General features: G+C 44.0%; 1 protein-coding gene across 6 annotated transcripts; it reads left to right on the top strand.

The window, feature by feature from the left end:
* The first annotated feature begins 3914 nt into the window (after positions 1-3914).
* On the top strand, positions 3915-20441 carry SPRR1B (small proline rich protein 1B). 6 transcript variants are annotated; one of them, XM_058439806.1, is made up of 4 exons: positions 3915-3940; positions 4604-4743; positions 18486-18645; positions 19870-20198. In XM_058439806.1, the coding sequence occupies exon 4, from the start codon at positions 19889-19891 to the stop codon at positions 20156-20158; it is 270 nt and encodes an 89-aa protein (XP_058295789.1). In that variant the 5' UTR covers positions 3915-3940; positions 4604-4743; positions 18486-18645; positions 19870-19888; the 3' UTR covers positions 20159-20198. The 6 variants fall into 6 exon arrangements, with proteins under 6 accessions (XP_058295789.1, XP_058295792.1, XP_058295790.1 ...); XM_032151936.3 differs by lacking the exons at positions 3915-3940; positions 4604-4743 and adding exons at positions 16931-17036; positions 18697-18784 and having other exon boundaries at positions 18486-18596; positions 19870-20441; XM_058439809.1 differs by lacking the exons at positions 3915-3940; positions 4604-4743 and adding an exon at positions 14366-14471.

Raw genomic sequence — 20441 nt, 5'->3', positions numbered from 1 at the left:
AATGAATAAAACCTCTGAGAACTATAGGACATGTAAAAGACAGAACCTGTGATTGATTGGAGTACCTGAAAGAGACTGGGAGAATGGAACCAAGTTGGAAAATGCACTTTAGGATATCACCCAGGAGAACCTCCCCAACCTAGCAAGACAGGTCAACATTCAAATTCAGGAAACCCAGAGAACCCCAATAAGATACTCCACAAGAAGATCTGCCCCAAGACAGATAATCTTCAGATTCTCCAAGGTCAAAATGAAGGAAAAAATGTTAAGGGCAGTCAGAGAGAAAGGCCAGGTCTCCTACAAAGGGAAGCCCATCAGACTAACAGCAGACATCTCAGGAGAAACCCTACAAGCCAGAAGAGATTGGGGGCCAATATTCAATAGTCTTAAAGAAAATAATTTTCAGCCCAGAATTTCATATCCAGCCAAACTAAGCTTTATAAGCAAAAGAGAAATAAAATCCTTTTCAAACAAGCAGATGCTGAGGGATTTCATCACTACCAGAACTGCCTTGCAAGAGCTCCTGAAGGAAGTACTAAACGTGGAAAGGAAAAACCATTACCAGCCACTACAAAAACACTGAAGTACACAGACCAATGACACTATGAAGCAACTACATTAACAAGTCCACAAAATTAACCAGCCGGCATCATGATGCCAGGATCAAATTCACACATAACAATATTAACCTTAAATGTAAATGGGCTAAATACCCCAATTAAAAGATGCAGAATGGCAAGCTGGATAAAAAGGAAAAGGCATTAACTGACTTCTTAATAAATGTCATTAAGGTTATAAAAGGCTTCTGGAAGTTATATCTTATGGTCAAGATTAAAATTTTACAGACTGTAGAATTTTGAAAAACAAACTTAATTGACTTCTTGCTGTTTTTATTAGGGCTTATTGTTTGGAAAATTAAGTATCCTTATTTTGCTTCAAAAACCACGGTACACCTGTTGTTAGATTCCAGTCTTGCCTAACGTTTTTGAACTGTTATTATTTTCTGCAGTTTGGACCAAATTCTAATTTTCTTGGCTACAAAGTCTTCAAAATAATGTTTTCAATTCTTTTCCTTCTTTTTCCCCCCATTTTTCCTAATTGAGAGTCAGTGAAAACTAAGCTGTGCTTTCTTAAAGCCCTACGAACTGAAGCTGGACAACTTAAACTTTGGAAGATAATAATAGCAACCTATATACATACATAAGCCACTTTCATACCTGCCTACTAAGATATGGACTTCAGAGTCATGTGTCCTACATCGATTTTCCAGGATTTTCCTTTTGTTTGTTTTTCTCCCTTCTTCCCCCTATTTTCTCTTCATACGACATGAGACTTCACAACCTGATAAAATGAGCTTTCCTAATAACTCAGGACCTACCCATCTAGGAATAAACCATCCTAGCCATGAAAGATCAGATGAAACCTGGGAAAAGAGACTCAATTTCTTCTAAAATGCTTTCTCCAAAAGATTTTTTAACAGAAAAGGGGGGAAGAATGGTAGGAAAATAAATCTCGGGGCCCCCAAATCACTAAGCTAAAGGGAAAAGTCAAGCTGGGAACTGCTCAGGGCAAACCTGCCTCCCATTCTACTCAGTCACCCCTCTGCTCACTGAGATAAATGCATATCTGATTGCCTCCCTTGGAGACACTAATCAGAAACTCAAAAGAATGCAACTATTTGTCTCTTATCTACCTATGATCTGGAAGCCCCCTCTCTGCTTCCTGTTGTCCCACCTTTCCGGACTGAACCAATATTCATCTTACATGTGTTGATCGATGTCTCATGTATAAAACCAAGCTGCGCTCTGACCACCTTGAGCACATGTCGTCAGGACTTCCTGAGGCTGTATCACGGGCATGCATCCTCAACCTTGCCAAACAAACTTTCTAAATTAACTGAGACCTGTCTGGTTTCACAGCTGGAATGAAGTTAAAACCGCCCTCCCCAAATCCACTTCCTTATAGCAGGGCTCATTTTGCATATAAAAGCCCAGTTGGCCAGAGACTCCTAACCAGACCTGAGAGGCCAGGGAGCTCAATCTTCTGAAGTAAGAGTTCCAACCTGAAACTGTTTAGTATTCACCTAATTGTATCTTATTTTGATTGAGGTTTTCTTGCAATGCTAAGGCTATGGTTATTTAAAATGGATTTGCAATTTGTACTTAAGGGTACTGTAATGCCCAACCTTGTTTTTCCTTTTTCACCTAGCCTTGTTTCCACCTGAATAGACTCTCCCTTAGCTAAAAGAACCAGACAAACCATCTTGGCTCTTTCACTGGTAGCCCCTTCCTCAAGGACTTAACTTGTGCAAGCTGATTCCCAGCACATCCAAGAATGCAATTAACTGATAAGGTACTGTGGCAAGCTATATCTGCAGTCCCCAAGAATTCATCTGATTGATAACGCCCAAAGCCCCACGTCTACCACCTTGTAATAGTCTTAAAGCCCCTGCACCTGGAACTGTTTACTTTCCTGTAACCATTTATCCTTTTAACTTTTTGACTACTTAACTTCTGTAAAATTGTTTTAACTAGACCCCCCCTCCCCTTTCTAAACCAAGATGTAAAACTTAAGCCCCTTCCTCAGGGCCGAGAGAATTTTGAGCATTAGCTGTCTCTCGGTCGCCGGCTAATAAAGGAATCTTAATTCGTCTCAAAGTGTGGCGTTTTTCTAACTCACTCAGGTACAACATTTTGGAGCCCCCCCCCCCAGCGAGATTATTAATGCCACCCGGTGAGAGCTGGTCTCACTCTGGTCTCCCCCGGAAGGACGGCTGGCTCAGAGTGAGGGGGCGCCACCTGAGGAAAGAATTTTCAGGTCCCCAAAGAGTGACCGTCTTCCAGAGGAGAGTAGATCGACTACCATGTGAGTGCCCTAAAATTCAACATCTGAGTCCTCAGCTTCTGACCCCGGGGTCAGGTAGGTCAGATTTGACTTCATTTCTGGTAAGAGAGAAGCGGCCCTGATGAGGGCATCCCTCTTTTGACTCAGCCTGTTACTCTAGGATGCTAGTGGGTTGAGCCTTGGTTTTCTGGTAGGCGCCTTTGTGTCTTGGTTTGGGTGGGAAGTGGTCCTGACAAGGACCCTCCCTTTACTCAGCTCAAGACCCAGGACGCTGGGGAGCTGAGCCTTGGTTTCTGGCAGACCGGTCTCTCTCTCTCTCTCTCCCCCTCTCTCTCTCTCTCCCTCTCTCTCTCTCTCCCTCTCTCTCTCTCTCTCTTTTTCTATCTCTCATCTTTCTCTTGTTCAGGTTTCCTGGAAAATCTCTGGGAAAGAGGAAAAAAAAATGGTGTGTGGATGTGGGAGGACAAAGGCTTGTGTTTGTCTTCCAGTTTGTAGCTCCATGGCGAAAGCTATGGAGTTCGAGAGGGCCCTCACCTGCGGTTCCGTGGTGACCTCATAAGGCTTAAGGCAGCATCGGGCATAGCTCGATGCTTAACTCAGGGGCTTACAGAATTCTTCAGAGTGTGTGCAAGCAAAAGGAGCTTCATAGCACATATTTTTAGAATATAAATAAGAGAAAGACTATGACTTGGGGTGACAATGTATTGGTTACAAGGTCTACAGATAATTAAGATACAGAAGCAGATGGGAAGAGGGTGTCCAGCATCTGGTGGTCGGCTTCTCAAGGGCTTGTCTGTGCACCACATTACTTCTGCTTGGACTTCTGCTGAGCTGGGCCTGAAGTGACTGTTGAAGGATGTGGCTCTGGAAACTTGGTGTAGATTGGCTCAAGGACCTTGGCGCAGCCTGGCTCAGGGAACTTGGTGCAGCCTGGCTCAGGGACCTTGGTGCAGCCTAACTCTGGAATCTTGGCGTTTCCAGATTCCAGGTTCTAGGTTTTGGGTAGCATGGCTCCTTGGTTATGGGAACAAATGGTTCCTGAGGGGGAGGCTGGCTGTGTTGTTTCACCTGCTGCTGATGAAGCTGACGGGGTGAGGTAAAGGGCTGCTTCTGCTTGTGGGAATTCATGCTTCAAAGGATGCTGGACCTAGAGACAAAAAAGCAGATTCAGTGCTTTGATTAAATAGGAATGAAGCCAAATTCAATGCCAAATATCTTATTGCATGTCCCCAGAGGAATGAGAACCTTGAACTCCTGGGCTCTTCTCTTTCTTCCTGTTTTCTGAATGTAATATCAAAGGAAACCTTAATAATCCCCAAGCAGTTTCAAAGGGAGACAGTTAAAGTTGATTTGTTCTGCTCCATATAAGTCGTGTCCTCTTAGCTTCCATTTTTCTTGGTATATCTAAGAGCATACACTAGAGAGGGAGCCTAACAAGCCTCCAAGGACTGATGGGAGGTCCCAGATTTGCAATAATTTGGAAAGGTCAAGTCTAAAGTCTACTCACTTTTGCCTACTTTATACAGTGCCATAGTTCTCATAGGAAAACTCCATCTAAACCTCCTCCTGAGACCCATACGATCCAGCTGTGACCCTGTTTTCACACGTTGCCCACTGCACATGTTTTCTGGAAGGCTCTCCATGCCAACACTACTTGTCCACACCTGCCTACCCCTCCTGGCTGTCCTCCCTGATCTCATTGTAAGATTCTCCCATGGGCCTGAAAGCTTAAGGAGATGAATAACTGCTCCCTTCTCAGGCCCAGTCCCAAGGTGCAATGCCACTTGTGTCAGCAGCATGCGTCAGCAAGATAGCAGAAGCAGGAAGAGAGCTGGCTGGAGGACACCTGCCCCAGCTGGAAGACACGTACCCCTGAAGATCTTGAAAGAGGCCATCCAGGTACAACATAGCAGTTGCGTCAGACTAGGACACTTCCTGTTTACAGGAGACTATAACACCTTTGCCCCGTCCTCACTTGGGGCTGACGCCATTTTAGGCCTCAGCTCGCCTGCACCCAGGCGCTCATTAAAACAGCATGTTTTGTCTCGTGTTGTCTATTGGCACCTTCTCGGGGTTTGAAGTGATACAAGAACCTTACACTCATCTTCCTTATTTAGCCACAGCATGGTACATGATTTGTCCTCTCTACTGATCACTCCCCATGCTGTATGTTTGCAAAGTTTGTGCATGTTATGTTCTCTGATAGATCATAGGTTTGTGTAGCAAGGAAGAATTTAACTTTTTTTTTCTTTTTAAGAAGTAGGGTCTTGCTATGTCGCCTAGGCTGGCCTCAAACTCCTGGGCTCAAGTGATCCTCCAGCCTCAGCCTCCAATGTTGGTGGGACTACAGAATGTGCCACTGCACCTAGATTTAAGTTTTGAACATCCAAATTGTCTAATGCAGTGCCTTTGATGCTGACAATTCTCAAAATCGTACAGATGATTAAAATATCACTAAAGGTGCCCTGGGTATGGAGTCTAGTTCATTCCTCCTGCTCAAGGAATAGCACTCTAAACTAAGTCACTTCCCTTTTCTGAGTCTCAGTCTCACAGCTGTAATCTGAGTGGGAAGTCAAAAAGAACTGCTTTAGTACTGTTGTACCCAAGCGAGTTAGAAAAATGCCACACTTTGAGACGAATTAAGAGTCCTTTATTAGCCCGCGACCAAGAGATGGCTAACGCACAAAATTTGGCCCGGAGGAAGGGGCTTGATTAACTTTTATATCTTGGTTTAGAAAGGGGAGGGGGAGGGTCTAGTTAAAACAATTTTACAGAAGTTAAGTAGTCAAAAAGTTAAAAAGATAAATGGTTACAGGAAAGTAAACAGTTCTAGGTGCAGGGGCTTTAAGACTATTACAAGGTGGTAGACATGGGGCTTTGGGCGTTATCAATCAGATGAATTCTTGGGGACTGCAGATATAGCTTGCCACAGTACCTTATCAGTTAATTGCATTCTTGGATGTGCTGGGAGTCAGCTTGCACAAGTTAAGTCCTTCAGGAAGGGGCTCCCGGTGAAAGAGCCAAGATGGAGTTTGTCTGGTTCTCTTAGCTAAGGGAGAGTCTATTCAGATGGAAACAAGACTAGGTGAAAAAGGAAAAACAAGGTTGGGCATTACATTCCCCACTTGTGTTTTTGGGGAATCAAATCATTGATTCTTCAGGTATGACAAGGGGGTTATATTGAGTCCTAAGATCCTTAAGTGTGACAGAAGCTATGCGCTATTTTACCAAATTAAGAAACCAATTAAATATACAAGCCCCAAAAATTAAACTTAATAGTATGATGAAGAGAGGTCCAGCTAACCCAGTGATTAAAGTAGTTAGCCAGGGGTTCCAGCTGAACATGCTTTGATACCAGGGGATGTTATTTTCTCGTTCCTGTTGGCGCCTATCTAGATTTTCTCGAACTTTTTGGAGTGTATCTTTTATGACTCCAGATTGGTTGGCATAGAAGCAACAACTTTCTCCTAGAGCTGCACATAATCCACCTTGAGAGAGAAGTAGTAGATCTAAGCCTCAGCGGTTCTGAAGTACTACTTCAGCCAGAGATTCTACCTGGGAGTGTAGTATATCTATGGCAGACTGGAGGTTACTTAAATCAGCATCCACCTGTTAAGACAGGGACATTAGTCCAGTTTCTCCTTGAACCAGGGCAGCCGTACCGATGGCTGCTGATCCAGCTATGCTAAGACCAGCCAAGAGGGGAGCCAGAAGTAGGGCAGCTCGGCATGTCCTGGGATGTAGTTCCGGGGGAGCGATGAGGAGCTGTCCTTCTGGTCCACTGTACACATATACCTGGGGAGGAACATGAACTGACATGCACAAGAGAGGTCCTGGTTCAGTTCCATTAATGCAGCAAGTGAGACCTGAGGTGCAGGCCAACCAGGTATTGTTAGGCACTTGGTAAGAGACTGAGGTACTTACGGAAGTAAGCAGGGACTGATTACACATAGCCTGAAAAGGAGAAGCAGACAAGTTATACCCGGTACTAATCAGACAGGAAGCGTTTCCAGACACATCTCCTCGTGTGAGAGCACAGGGTCGGGTATGACAAGATAGAGGGCCACGTTTAAGAGTGGCTTCTACTCCTAATCCTACATAATAAGGGGGTTTTGCTTTTAAACATAGCCAACAATCTTGGGCTAGTTTAGGCTGGGTGATGTTAAGGAGATGGTGTACTCTGCCTAGTATAGACATAAGGCTGGATTGAAGATGATGTCCTTGTAGCCGGGGCTTAGGAACTAAGAATGGTGGAGGAACAGTTAAATCAACTTTGTCAGGGTGTTTCTGGAACATAGGGTCACCTAGATCAGTTAAAGGCCCGATTGGCTTAGGTGGACTCCATGAGACCAAAATTTTTTTTGGATGGTGAACATAGTTCCAACATCGAATCCTGGGATATAAATCCTCAATCCCCATGACATGCCATAATACCACTGAGCTGAATTAGGGTCATGAATAGTTATAGTAAGAGGATTACAATTCTTTTTAGTACATGATTTAGGATGAGAAGCACGACTTATGGAAAGAGTTGAAGATCTAGTTGATCCCCCAGAGTAGGTGGCTAAAGTTACACCTGTCCAATCAGGGCAGAAAAACTGGTAAATGTCTCGACAGCTAGCATCAGGGTGATTTCCAGGACAGAGGTAAAAGTCAACATTTTGGAGTCCCTTTTCTGCACCTTTGGAGTTTCCACATCCATTTTGGCTCCCAGAGTGTCCAAATCCTGCTCCAAGGTCAACACTTCCTGCCCCTATGACCAGTAAGTTGTATTGTTCTTCATGGGTGCAAGCTGGCTCTGGGAACAGTGCACATAAATTGACTGCAAAGGTGACTTCCTTGGAAGTACCGGCCCTCCAAGTAGTGTTGGCGAACACACGTCCTGTTGTGAAAGAGGTGAGGAGGAAGGAGTAGGAAGGCACAGAGGACATTATAGGCAAAAACAAACAAGAGAAGTAAATGAATTAATCTAACAGTTTCACCCAACTTAGGCACAGTTTTAAGGGGCCTGATCCAAGCTTGGGGACCCATGTTTCTAGTTGGGCTCTGTTGGCCTTTTTGATGCGGGAGTGATGAATCCAAGCAGGAATTCCATCCACCTTCAGAGCTGTCGGCATTGTGAGGATAATGGTGTGAGGTCCCTTCCAAGCAGGAGTGGGTCCTTGTCTCTGGAACTTTTTAACAAACACTAGGTCTCCTGGCTGGAATGAATGGCAGGGTCCCGTCTGTTCAGGAATTGGATTGGGATGGGCTCCTCGAACAAGTGGCAGAATAATATCTTGTACCTGTTGGAGAGACTGTAGGTACTGCAATAAATTAGCTTGTGATATTTTTGCCAAATGGGCATCTCTTAGCTTAGGCAAGATAAGCGGTGCCCACCCATACATAATTTCACAAGGCAAGAACCCAGCCTGATAAGGGGTGCACCTTACTCTAAGTAGGGCTAAAGGAAGGAGACTTACCCAATTTTCACCAGTTTTTAAAATTAATTTTGTAAGAGTGTTTTTAGGGTGCGGTTCATGCATTCTACCTGCCCAAAGCTCTGGGGTCGATAGGCACAATGGAGCTTCCACTGAATGTTTAACGCCTTACTGACCAACTGAGCTATGGACGAGGTGAAGGCAGGTCCATTATCAGACCCTATGGCAGCAGGCAGCCCGTATCAAGGGATGATTTCATTGAGTAAAAACTTAACTACTGTATTGGCAGTTTTATGTTTGGTAGCAAATACCTCAGTCCATCCAGAGAAGGTGTCTACTAGTACTAAAAGGTATTTGTACCCAGCCCAGTGTGGTTTTACTTCTGTAAAGTCAATTTCCCACTTTTCTTCTGGCGAGTTTTATTTGGAGACAGTGGCCTGGGATGGGTTTAGGACCTTGCTTGGCATTTACCTGGGTGCAGGTTGTGCACTGGAGAGCTGCTTGATCTGTTAAGCTTTGAAGACGGGGGATTCTTCTTTGTTTTTGATGGCCTTTCCTGCTGAGGTGAGTAGCCCGCGCTCCTGGTAGATGGCTCCATGTACATGCACAGTAGCAAAGGCGTACCTGCTGTCAGTGTAAACGTTAATACGTTTATCCTTACCCCATCGGAGAGCCTGAGTGAGGGCGATCAATTCAGCTTTTTGCGATGAGGTGTTTGCTGGTAAAGCCTGAGCCCACAATACATCTGTCTCTATGGTAACAGCTGCACCAGCCTTTCATACTCCCTACTTGAGAAAGCTGCTACTGTCTGTGAACACAGTGGCATCCACCTTCTCTAGGGGCACATCTCAAAGATCGGGTGGGCCAGTTTCGGTAGTTTCTAATGGTTCCTGACAGTCATGGATAGTAGCTGGATTTAAACACCATGCGGGAGAGAAAGTCAAATGAGGCTGATCTAACAGTAAACTCTGATACTGCAGGATGTGAGCATTTGACATCCATTTGCCAGAGCACTTTGAAGTAAACTCTCTATGGCATGAGGAGCCATAAGGGTTAAATTTTGGCCCAGAGTTAACTTAGCCTCTTGGACTAGGCTTGCTGTAGCCGCTACGGCTCACAGACAACTTCGCCATCCAGAGGCCACAGGATCCAGTCTCTTAGATAAATAGGCCACTGGGCATCTCCAGGGTCCTGAAGTCTGAGTAAGCACCCCTTTAGCAACTCCCTGGCTTTCATGGATAAACAGGTGAAACGGCTTTGAGATATTAGAGAGGGCTAAAGCAGGGGCTTCAGTGAATGCCTTTTTCAGGTTTTGAAAAGCCTATTCTTCTGTGTCTGTCCAAATTAATGGACCATTTCATTCTGTACCTCTTGGATAGCCACCACTAAGATTTTTGTTTGTCCTTTGAATGCATTATCAGTGGCCTTTTCAGCTGCCTGTGTTGCTTGTTTTTCTTTTTCAAATTCTTGGTTGTCAAAAAATCTTTTGGGCTATTTCTAAAAGCTGACTGATATTTATTCCAGCAAATCCCTCCAGTTTTTGGAGTTTTCTTTTAATATCTGGGGCTGCCTGAGCCACAAATGCCAAATTAAGAGCACGGCTATTTTCAGGGGCTGCTGGGTCAAAAGGGGTGTAAATCTGATAAGCCTCCTGGAGGCACTCTAAAAACACTCCTGGTGACTCATCGGGCCCCTGGACAACTTCAGTCGCCTTAGACAAGTTCGTGGGTTTCCGAGCGGCTCCCTTAATACCCACGAGGAGATACCGGTGAAAATCATCCAAAGCTCTCCTTCCACTTGAGGAATTTGGGTCCCAGTTAGGCCGGGTAGAGGAAAAGACCTCCTCAAGGAGGTCTCTAGCTTCCTCCTCCAGTCTACTGGCTGATGCAAGGAAGTGCTTTCTGGCCTCTCTCTGGATATGCTCCCTCCCCTCAGAGGTAAAGAGAGTTAAAAGGAGCTGTTGGCAGTCATCCCAGGTGGGCCGATGGGTCCAGAGTATGGAGTCCATCAGTGAGGTCAAAGCCTGGGGCTTTTCAGAGAAGGGAGGATTATGGGTTTTCCAATTATACGAGTCAGAAGTAGAAAAAGGGACATAAACCAAGAAGGGGGCTGAGTGCTCGTCACCCAAAGGGACTTGTGCCTCTCTCAGTGGTAGTAGAGGGGCTGCTTCCTCCCACCGCGGCTGCAGTCGAGAGGCAATGGGTGGCGAGCCCACAGGGGACGTTGTCGAGGAGACATGGGACGACCCTAAGGGAGCAAGTTGGTTGTAAGGCGGTGGGACTGGGTGAGGGAGACCCTCCTCTTCTTCAGAGGGAGGCAGTACAGGGGGAGCCGAACTGGCTGAGGGTCAAGGTGAAAACGCGGCCTGGCTCAGGAGGACTTTGGAGGTGGAATTGTGAATGGCACATGAACAGAGCCATAGAGGAGGATTCTTGACCAAACTTAACCATTGATTTATATAGGGAAACTGATCAGGGTGGCCGGGAGCTTCGGTAACAACCCGCCACACAGCTTGAACAATTGTAGGATTCAATGACCCTTTAGAGGGCCACCCAACTCCAAACTTTGGCCATTCTACTTTACAGAGTGTCCGGAGCTTGCATTTCTTAAGGCGGACTCCATAATCCTCTGAGAAACCAAGAGAAAAATTTTTCAGCATACACTGGAGGGGGCTCCAACCCTTGCAAGGCCGGGAGGGCGTGTTTTCCATTTTTTTTTTTTTTTTTTTTGGAAGGCAATTTAACAGAATTTGAGCAGAGATATCAGATCCGACACGGACAGAGAAACTCACTCCCTGGGTGGCTGCAGTATCGGAAAAACAGAATTAACATAACCAGAAAGAACAGAAAAGCACAACAGCCAATACCACTTGCCACATTGCTGTAGCTTTAAGATTGAGGGAGGGGGACTAGAGGCCAGCCCGAGGTCTCCTGGGTTGTTGGATCTAGGCATTCTCCCTCTTCTTCTAGAACTGTACCCTAAATACCTTTGGTGTCTCCATGACTCAAAGGCAAATAGCTTAAATTTAGCTCTTTTTTTCAAGGGTTCAAGGAGGGAGAGCAGAGCCAAGTCCTGGAGACGCTGAACTTGCTGTCACACCGGAAAACGAAATGTGCAGGGTAGGGGGCAGGGACGAGGGGGAAAGGGACCACTCGGGTCATTTTTAAGATGAGAGATTAGCCACAGGGGAACAGAGTAGGAGTCTAAATGAAGTAAAGCATGACGGGCGTAGGTTTCCCTACACAGTGTTTTATTTAAGGGCACAGGAAAAGTTACAGAATGACAAAAAAGGTGAGCAAAGAAATCTGCAGAGTGGCTGTTTCGAACCTACCACCGGTTTAATCTAGAGGAGGTCCAATCACTTGGACGTGGGGTATGGCAATCTAAATGCCCACAACCTCCATGGTGCCAGAAATTTCAATCAGATGAATGTTCTTCACACTCGTTCCTGTAACAACACCTGACTTTCCTCTGGCAGAAAAGACAGGACTGTGGTGGCCAGCCTAAACAACTGATGAGAAATTTAACCTCATGTGACAAAAAATCAGCACTAAGGACCTTGAAGAAGTTTTTACCCAGACATCTTGGGCAATACCGATGTCCTGACATGCAAAACCTTGACAACCACTAAACAAGACAATAAACACTAAACCGAATAATAAACATAAAACAAACAATTTGACCCTAGGGCATGTAAACAGTTTTGACAGTTTTTTTCCTTTTTTTTTTTTTTATTTTAGATAGACAAGGGGAGGGGGTCCCATGATGGGATCAGTCAGATGCTCTCCTGGCTGCTCCCCCTGAGGAGACTTGGGCTCCTCTTAGCATTGGCAGGCCGGTATAAACCCCTGACAGAGAGGAGTTGGTGTAGAATTCATCTATCTAAACCCAGTACTATATGTTTCTATGTGTGTGTGGGGTGGGGGGTACACTTGGGGGTGTTCCTGGAATGACAATGGGTATTCTGTGATGGTGCATAGAGATTGTCACTTTGGGCGACCACGGGCTCTCCTCTTGCACTGAACTGAGTCATGCCTGTGTTCCATGGTGCCTGCTCCAGGCCACCTCTAATCCTTAGTATCCTTCCCACTAATTTCCTGTCTGTTCCTAGAAAACTTTACTCCTACATATTTGAACTTGATATTCTATTTTGCTTTATTGGTTTTACCTTCCAGATACCCCAACACATATAGACATACACACACACACACACACACTCACTAAAAGGCAGATTCATTTTAAATAGTCACCCACTCACATAATCACTCACACAAGCTCTATTCTCATTGGCTCAGGCAATGTTACCTTTTGCTGGGTACTCACCATGTACAGGGAGGCCTGAAGTTGGAGGAGCAAGAGGGAGTGGAGGATACACAGTGCCTCCCTTGCATAATTTTGCAGTCTTGTCTAGAAGTTAGGACATTCAATCTTTTTCACACAAATACTCACTATACAGTCTCTCTCTCTCTTTCTCTCCCCCATTCCTTTTTCTTTCTTTCCCTCAGAATAACCCACAGAAACAGATTTATCCAGTAATTCCAAACAAGGTGTGGGTTTTAAATAGGGATTAGGATTGCACAATTTAGGTGAGGTGAATAACTGGCCACCAAGTTAGGAAAGAGTAGGTAATTAAGGTATAAAACCTCAGGAGTGAAAGGAGACTTAAAGAACACCTAGTAGAGTTGCTCCATTTCTTAAAGACATTGATACCCAAAAAGTTAATTAAGGTAACCCTGAAATTATGTTTCTGCATCACCCTGGAGCATAATTCCTCAGACTCCCAGCTTCCAACTCTCCTGCAGCTTGTCTTTTTTATTTCAGGGGTGACCAACAGATTTTCAGGTCTGTGTTGAGTGGCTCTGGGATATTGTAGAATGGTCTCTAACAGTAGAAAGGATGACAAAAGGTCTGAAGGGCTACAGTAATCACCGAGGAACAAACTCCATTTCTTGATAGGTTGTATGGTTCATAATATCAAAGAAGTGTGAAGCCAGCGACAGGTTACGCCTGCATGATACACAGGTACTCCAAATAGGTTTTACAAGACCTCAGAGATATTTGGAAATGATGAGACAAAAATTGTCCAAAGAATCATTACAAGATGATGAGTAGTTGTCAAACTGGCAAGAGAGAATGATGTCACTTGGGCCTGTTAGGTATGCGCATGATGAGGTGGCTTCAAATTACTGCTGATTCCATGATAGAAAGTCTAGAAATAATTTCAAGACAAATCACAATTAAGTAGGCTGATTCTGGGTGGGGAAGTGGACTCTATGATACACAGCTATTATGAATGTAAAGTCATGCACTTACTTGTTCCCATTGTTTGGGGCTGCTTTTTTAAAATGCCTATTTATTGTGGAAAATATATCTCTCACATAAAAATTGTGATTTAAGGCATTTTTATGTGGGCTTTTTTGGTATTCATTCCATTTACAATGTTGTGTGTCTTTGTTAATATATATATATATATATATATATGCATGTGGGTTGATGGAAGAGAAAAAATCTCGATACTTAATATAGCAAAATATAAACAGTGGTTATTTCTGGCTGTTTAATGTTAGTGTTCATTTTAATAGCTATCTGTTTTTCACATTATGAATTATATAATAATTTTTTTTCCTTTTTTTTTGTTTTTTGAGATGGAGTCTTGCTCTATCACCCAGTCTGGAGTGCAGTGGCTCAGTCTTGGCTCACTGCAATCTTCCCTCCCTTTCTTTCAGATATTGCTAAGTAACAAGAATAATGTTCGTCTAGCAGTAGCCTTGCCAGCCAGCTCCTATAATCTTACCCGCATATTCTGTTACATATTCTTCCTGGGGTCGAGAGACATAGTCTTCAAGTGTCGGGTACCTTTCACGTTTCCACAAAGCCCACCTCACCACTGTCCACCACTACATTGTCTCTCCTCAGTGTCTACCTCTTCAGTAACCACCTAGACAGTGTCTGCCCGAGTCTACTTTGAAGCCTCCTTCATCTGGCCAGCAGCAACACATTCCCCAAAGCAGTCTCAGAAGCTGGCAGAGGGAAAACATGACAAAGACAGTTGTATTCTCCCTCTCATGGCTCTCCATCAAATGTTCTTCAAAGCCTGAAATGGTGAAGAAGGCCTCTTCACCAAGCTTCAGTCTGTGATCTCCCTGGGATGAGGCTAAACTAAGAGAAGGATTCTTTCCTGAATTTATTGTCATGCAGCATTCCAGGGTAAGCGAGGAAAGGACAAGCCCCAGCCACATCAACTTTTCTGGAGTCTCCAAAGAAGAAATTTAAATCAAGTTCAACTTTCTTACAGTGATCTGTCCAACTTTCTGTGCTCTGGGCATTGATTTCTATCTTATAGTGATTGTGTTTATATATCCACTTCCTGAATTATGTGCCTCTTTCATGATTGTCTTAACCTGATTCCTACAGTAAGTTGTGCCTGACATTAATGCCTCATAGGCAGGAAGTTTATTTGGGAATGCAATCCCAAGGAAGAGGAATAATGGACAAAGGGAAATACAAGAAGGAAGGAATGTCCATTCAAGAAGGCATTACCATTTTGCACATCACCCAGAACAGCTGACAGTCAAGTCCATGGGACTGTTTTTTAATAGCAATTCAGTAAATTTATTGACTTATTTTAGGACTGTAACAATAAAATTGTTTTCATTTTAGCACTTACTCATTTATAATTGCAAAGACATTGCCTTATAGGTCCTTGGATAATGGGAAAAGGGAGAGAAAGTGACTTTGTAATGTAATTAGCATATATGATGTCAGTTCAAGATTATTGAAAATCCCTGTACTAGTTACTGTTGTAAACACTCTACTGTTATTAACCTATTTAGTCCTCCCAGCAACACTGTGAGATAGCTACTACTATCTTCATTTTATGTACAAAGAAATTGAAACACAGGTTAGGGTAATAACTTGCCAGAGTCACCAGTAGCTCAGCTGGGACCAGAACTCAGTAAGTCTGGCTGCAGAGTTCACACTTGTAACCATTATTTTACAGTCACTTCTCAAACATAAAGTACCTAATACAGGTGCTCTACTGATAGCTCAACAATGGTTAGTTCCTCCCAATCGTGTACGTTCTTCCTGAAATATTTTATTATAATTACTACAAAGCTATTCAAAATTGAATGCTGAAACTAGTGTCTTACCTCTTTTTTTATTGGGTCATATAGTAGTCCCCCTCCCCCTACCCCTACCCCTACCCCTCCCTCTCCTTCTCCTTCTCCCTCTCCTTCTCCTTCTCCTTCTCCTTCTCCTTCTCCTTCTCCTCCTTCTCCTTCTCCTTCTCCTTCTTCCTTGTTCCAGAGGCACACATGCAGGCTTGTACATGAGTAAATAACATCTTGCTCAGGGTTGGTGTACAAATGATTCCATCACCCAAGTTGTGAGCACAGAACCTGACAGGTAGCCTTCCAACCCATTCCCATCTTCCACCTTCCCCCCAAGCACTCCTGAGTGTCTATTGTTCCCACCTTTGTGTCCATGTGTATTCAATGCTTCGCTCCCACTTATAAGTAAGAACATACAGTATTTGGTTTATTCTCGCATTAGTTCACTTAGGATAATGGCCTTCAGCTTTATCTATATTGTACAAAGAACATATTTCAGCAAAGATATGAAATCAATGAAGACGCCCAGCAACAGTGAACTGAATAAAGAAAATGTGGTACATATACATACATCATAGAATACTATGCAACCATAAAAAAGGTCCATGGATGGGACTTTCTGATGATCTTTAAGAAGTAGTCTCAGAACTCTCTGTCCTGGAGATGAAGGCAGGAAGTATTTATCCATTGTCTTCTTTCACTTCCCCTCACTATCATCATTTGTCAAATCTGTGCCCATATGTATTGACTCCCCCACACTTCCCAGTTGTACACACAAAGGCATTCCGCAAGTGCCCTGCACTGCAGTATCATAAGAGCCCCAGATCAAGAAGAAAGAGGTATGCAGTGTGGTCTGCAGAGCAACTTTATCAGGTATCTACTGCACAAAACCCATCCAAGCCTATGTGAAAAGAGCCATATGACTGTGTATGGATAAAAGGCAGGGCAGAGAGAATTTGTAGGGATATCCACAAGGTGTCAAGTACAGTTAATCAGAAAGGTCAGGCTTTGATGTTAATAAAAACAATTAACAGCATTCTTTCATCCTGAGAAGGACAGACATAAAAGTCAGAGGCATATGGGGAGATGTTAGTTGCAATCAGCAGCCATATGGCTTCCCAGTAAATCCATGGCTGATCCAGCACTACTGATGAGGAAATTGAGCTTTCTTGTATAGTGGAAAAAAAAAAAAAGCAGCGGGGGAGGGGGGAGTCTTTACACCTAGCTATTCAATGTAATTTAGAAAAAAACAGCAGAAGAGTAAAATGAGAAAGTATAGAAGCTAGAATGAGAACAGTGCTGACTGAGGGAGAGGAGATATATCAAGTGAGTGCATCAGGTCAACACCTAAAGAGCATATTGAATGAAAGTTCCCCCAAGACCTGTGGGTCTAGGAAAGACATGGGAGGCAGGGGCCCAGCCTCAGAGCTGAGGTTCAGGTCAGCCAGGTCCCAGGCCTGGTGGCATGGAGAACTGAGAAGCAGGAAGCAAGTTGCCTTGGGTCTGATAATCCCACCATATTGCAAACAAATTGTGCTTATAATTTCCTTTGTAGGGTCTACAGGGAGCAGGTTTGAGGAGAGGCTTGTGTCCAAGTCCAGAAAAGAGCTCAATTGATGCAAAAGGCATGGTGATGACAGTGGCCACAGACCAAAGTGAGGTGACTACTTAAACAAGGAGAGAGAGAAATAGATAAGTGGATGTATTCATCCATTTTCATGTTGCTGACAAAAACATAACGAGGACTGGGCAATTTACAACAGAAGAGGTTTAATGAACTTACAGTTTCACATGGCTGGAGAGGCCTTACAATCATGGCAGAAGGCAAGGAGAAGCACATCACATCTTATATGGATGGCAGTAGGCAAAGAGAGAGCTTGTACAGGAGAACTCCTCCTTTTCTAAAACCATCAGATATCTTGAGACTTATTCACTATCACGAGAACAGCACGGGAAAGACCTCCCCCCATGATTCAATTACTTCCCACCAGGTCCCTCCCACAACACGTGGGAATTCAAAATGAGAGTTGGGTGGGGACACAGCCAAATCATAGTGGATAAAATGACAGAAACATCTGTCTCTTGCTAAGCTCTTACAGCTTTTCTCAGCTTATACCATGAGGCCTGCCACGAGGAAGGATTTCCCCTATAAAAAAATTTCCTGGTAGTTCTCAAAACAGCCTCTGGTGTCTCTTTGCAAATAATATCATCCATCCATCTCTCCATCCTTCCGTTCATTCATTTATTCTATAATTGTCAATTCTCTGAGCAGCTACTACACACCAGGCATCATGTGAAGATGGAAGGTAGAACAATGGCTAAGCAGAGGAACCTCTGATGGTAGCTGGGTGGTCCTGGGCTCAAGTTCATGAGAGGTGACACAGCTGTGCAGCCAGGAGTTACTCTACAAACATTTAGATGAGTGAAATAATGAGGGAGGGACCATCCAACACCTGAGTTTGAAGGATAGTTTGGATTTTCCAAAAACCACACTTGCAACAGGTTGTATACTGCAGGTAGGCCTGGATTAGTGACCTAAGTTTCATCTTATCTTGAGGAGAGTGAACTTTGATATAAGGGCTCAGGGAATCCCAGCTCCTTTGTTCTTTCCCATGTTGGCTGCAGAGAAGGGATTCCTCATGATAACCAGGGTCTTCAGGGCCTACTGTCACAATGGACAGAATAAATAGATGGACTAAAAGGGCCAGGTTGCTCCAGAGCTTCCGAACGTGACCGTTCTTTCCAGAATTTCACTGCTCAGAACTCTCCTTCACAGACTGAGGTCAGCCAGCCCCTATGCTGTTTACCCTGAGTTCCTCCTTGGAAAAAAGGCCTTTTAGAACCAAAATAATCATTTTAGTTTCTCCTTTCCCCTGCCAGGCACGAGTATACTGAATGATGGATTAACAGAATATTACTATTTTTCACCTGGTCACCATGCCCTTGGCCTCCCAGAATAACCAGAAATACCTACTGTTTATCTCTACATCCACTTCAAATATTAAACAGCCCTACAAGTGTCACCTGTGCTGAGGATTAGATTCTTCCAGACGACAGGACTGTGTCTGGTTCCAGCAGCCCCAGAATGTCTTCCTTCTCTCTCTTTCAGCCCACGCCACCCTTCCTGTAAACACTACACCTGGGAGCAAAGGGTGATTGGGGGATAAAGCCCAGGTGACATCCTCATCAGACAGCAAGTGCCACAAGTTTCATCACAAAAGTTGAGTCAACAGGTGGATGAGGGAAGAGGGGTGAATCACATCTGACAGGTAAGGAATGTAGGCACAGCAGCCCAGATAGATCCTGTTTCCTTGAGGCAGGGCTTGTTCCATGCATAAAAAGCCAGTTGGCTGGGAACACTACACCAGTTCTAAGGGATCATACAGAGTATTCCTCTCTGCACACCAGGTGAGTCTCTTTACTTGGAACTCTTTAGCTTCCATTCTAGGTATTTAATTTTTATTAGAGTCTCCTTGGCATTCTTGGTATTTTTTTTCCTCATTATTGAATTTTGTCATAGCCATGCAGACTGTTCAAATGAATTATAACCTCTAGGAATATCTTCATTTTAAAAGTAATCATACCATGGGCTTGAAGAGACTCTAGACATTATCAGTTCTTCTTCATTCACTCTTTCTGTGTCAGCAAGAAGGGGGTTAGTTTATTCAAGGATCCATAGTAAGTTTGTAGTAGGATAAGGACTAGAATCCAGGTCCACAGCACTTTCCCTGACATTATAATTCCTTCTTATTTATAATTTTAATACAGAGAATTTTATTCTTTCAACAGATACTTTTGTGAGAGCTTACTATATTTGGCAATTTGTTTGCAAAGAAATAAGCAGCAGAAAATGTACTCTATGATACTACAATTTAATCAGAAATAAGAGCTAAAATGCATTGTATAATAGTAACTTATCAGTGCCAGGTGATTACGGCAAGTTCTGTAACAGTTTGGGAATACAGAGATTTCTGGAAGGTTTTCTCTACAGAAGCCACTAAAAGTCCCATATGAAGCGATCTGTGGTGTTTGGTTAGTGCTTGAAAGAGTAGGAACAAGGAAAACATTTAAGACAGAGGAGCACTTGAGCCAGGCCACAGGTGGGATTGTTTGGGTTCTAGAGAGGTCAAAGTTATACAATAGATGATAAGCCATGCTATTTATCAGAAATGAGTAGGTAGATTTAATTTATTAGTTTTTTTTTCCAAATAACCTCACATTTCCAATGGTCCAGTATTATGAGTCTCATATTCCTGCTAGAAGCCTGTCATTGTGCTGTGTAGGAAGAAAGAGAGCACCAGGAGAAGCCCTGCTCCAGTGGAGCAAGAGCAAATCATCTTTAAGTTCCTCTTCTTCAAAGGCTCAGAAATTAATCAAGTATTCTTTGTGGTCAAGAAGGGGAAAGAACATTTGCTTTTTAAGAGACCTGAAGTGGTGTTCACCATGGCTTCTTCCCTATTATTCTCTGTTTAAATCATCTGTTCTGTCTCTAGGACCAGCCACTGTTGAAGCATGAGTTCCCAGCAGCAGAAGCAGCCCTGCATCCCACCCCCTCAGCTTCAGCAACAGCAGGTGAAACAGCCTTGCCAGCTTCCACCCCAGGAACCATGCATCCCCAAAACCAAGGAGCCCTGCCACCCCAAGGTGCCTGAGCCCTGCCACCCCAAAGTGCCTGAGCCCTGCCAGCCCAAGGTTCCAGAGCCCTGCCACCCCAAGGTGCCTGAGCCCTGCCCTTCAACGGTCACTCCAGCACCAGCCCAGCAGAAGACCAAGCAGAAGTAATGTGGTCCACAGCCATGCCCTTGAGGAGCTGGTCACCAGATGCTGAATCCCCTATACCATTCTGAGTATGAGTCCCCTTTGCCTTGCAATTAGCATTCTGTCTCCCCCAAAAAAGAATGTGCTATGAAGCTTTCTTTCCTACACACTCTGAGTCTCTGAATGAAGCTGAAGGTCTTAGTACCAGAGCTAGTTTTCAGCTGCTCAGAATTCATCTGAAGAGACTTAAGATGAAAGCAAATGATTCAGCTCCCTTATACCCCAATTAAATTCACTTTCAATTCCA

The sequence above is a fragment of the Hylobates moloch genome, unplaced genomic scaffold (genome assembly GCF_009828535.3).
Source record: "Hylobates moloch isolate HMO894 unplaced genomic scaffold, HMol_V3 SCAFFOLD_5, whole genome shotgun sequence".
Classification (NCBI taxonomy): domain Eukaryota; kingdom Metazoa; phylum Chordata; class Mammalia; order Primates; family Hylobatidae; genus Hylobates; species Hylobates moloch.
The sequence above is the reverse complement of the archived record's forward strand: the minus strand, read 5'-3'. Positions and strand labels throughout refer to the sequence as shown.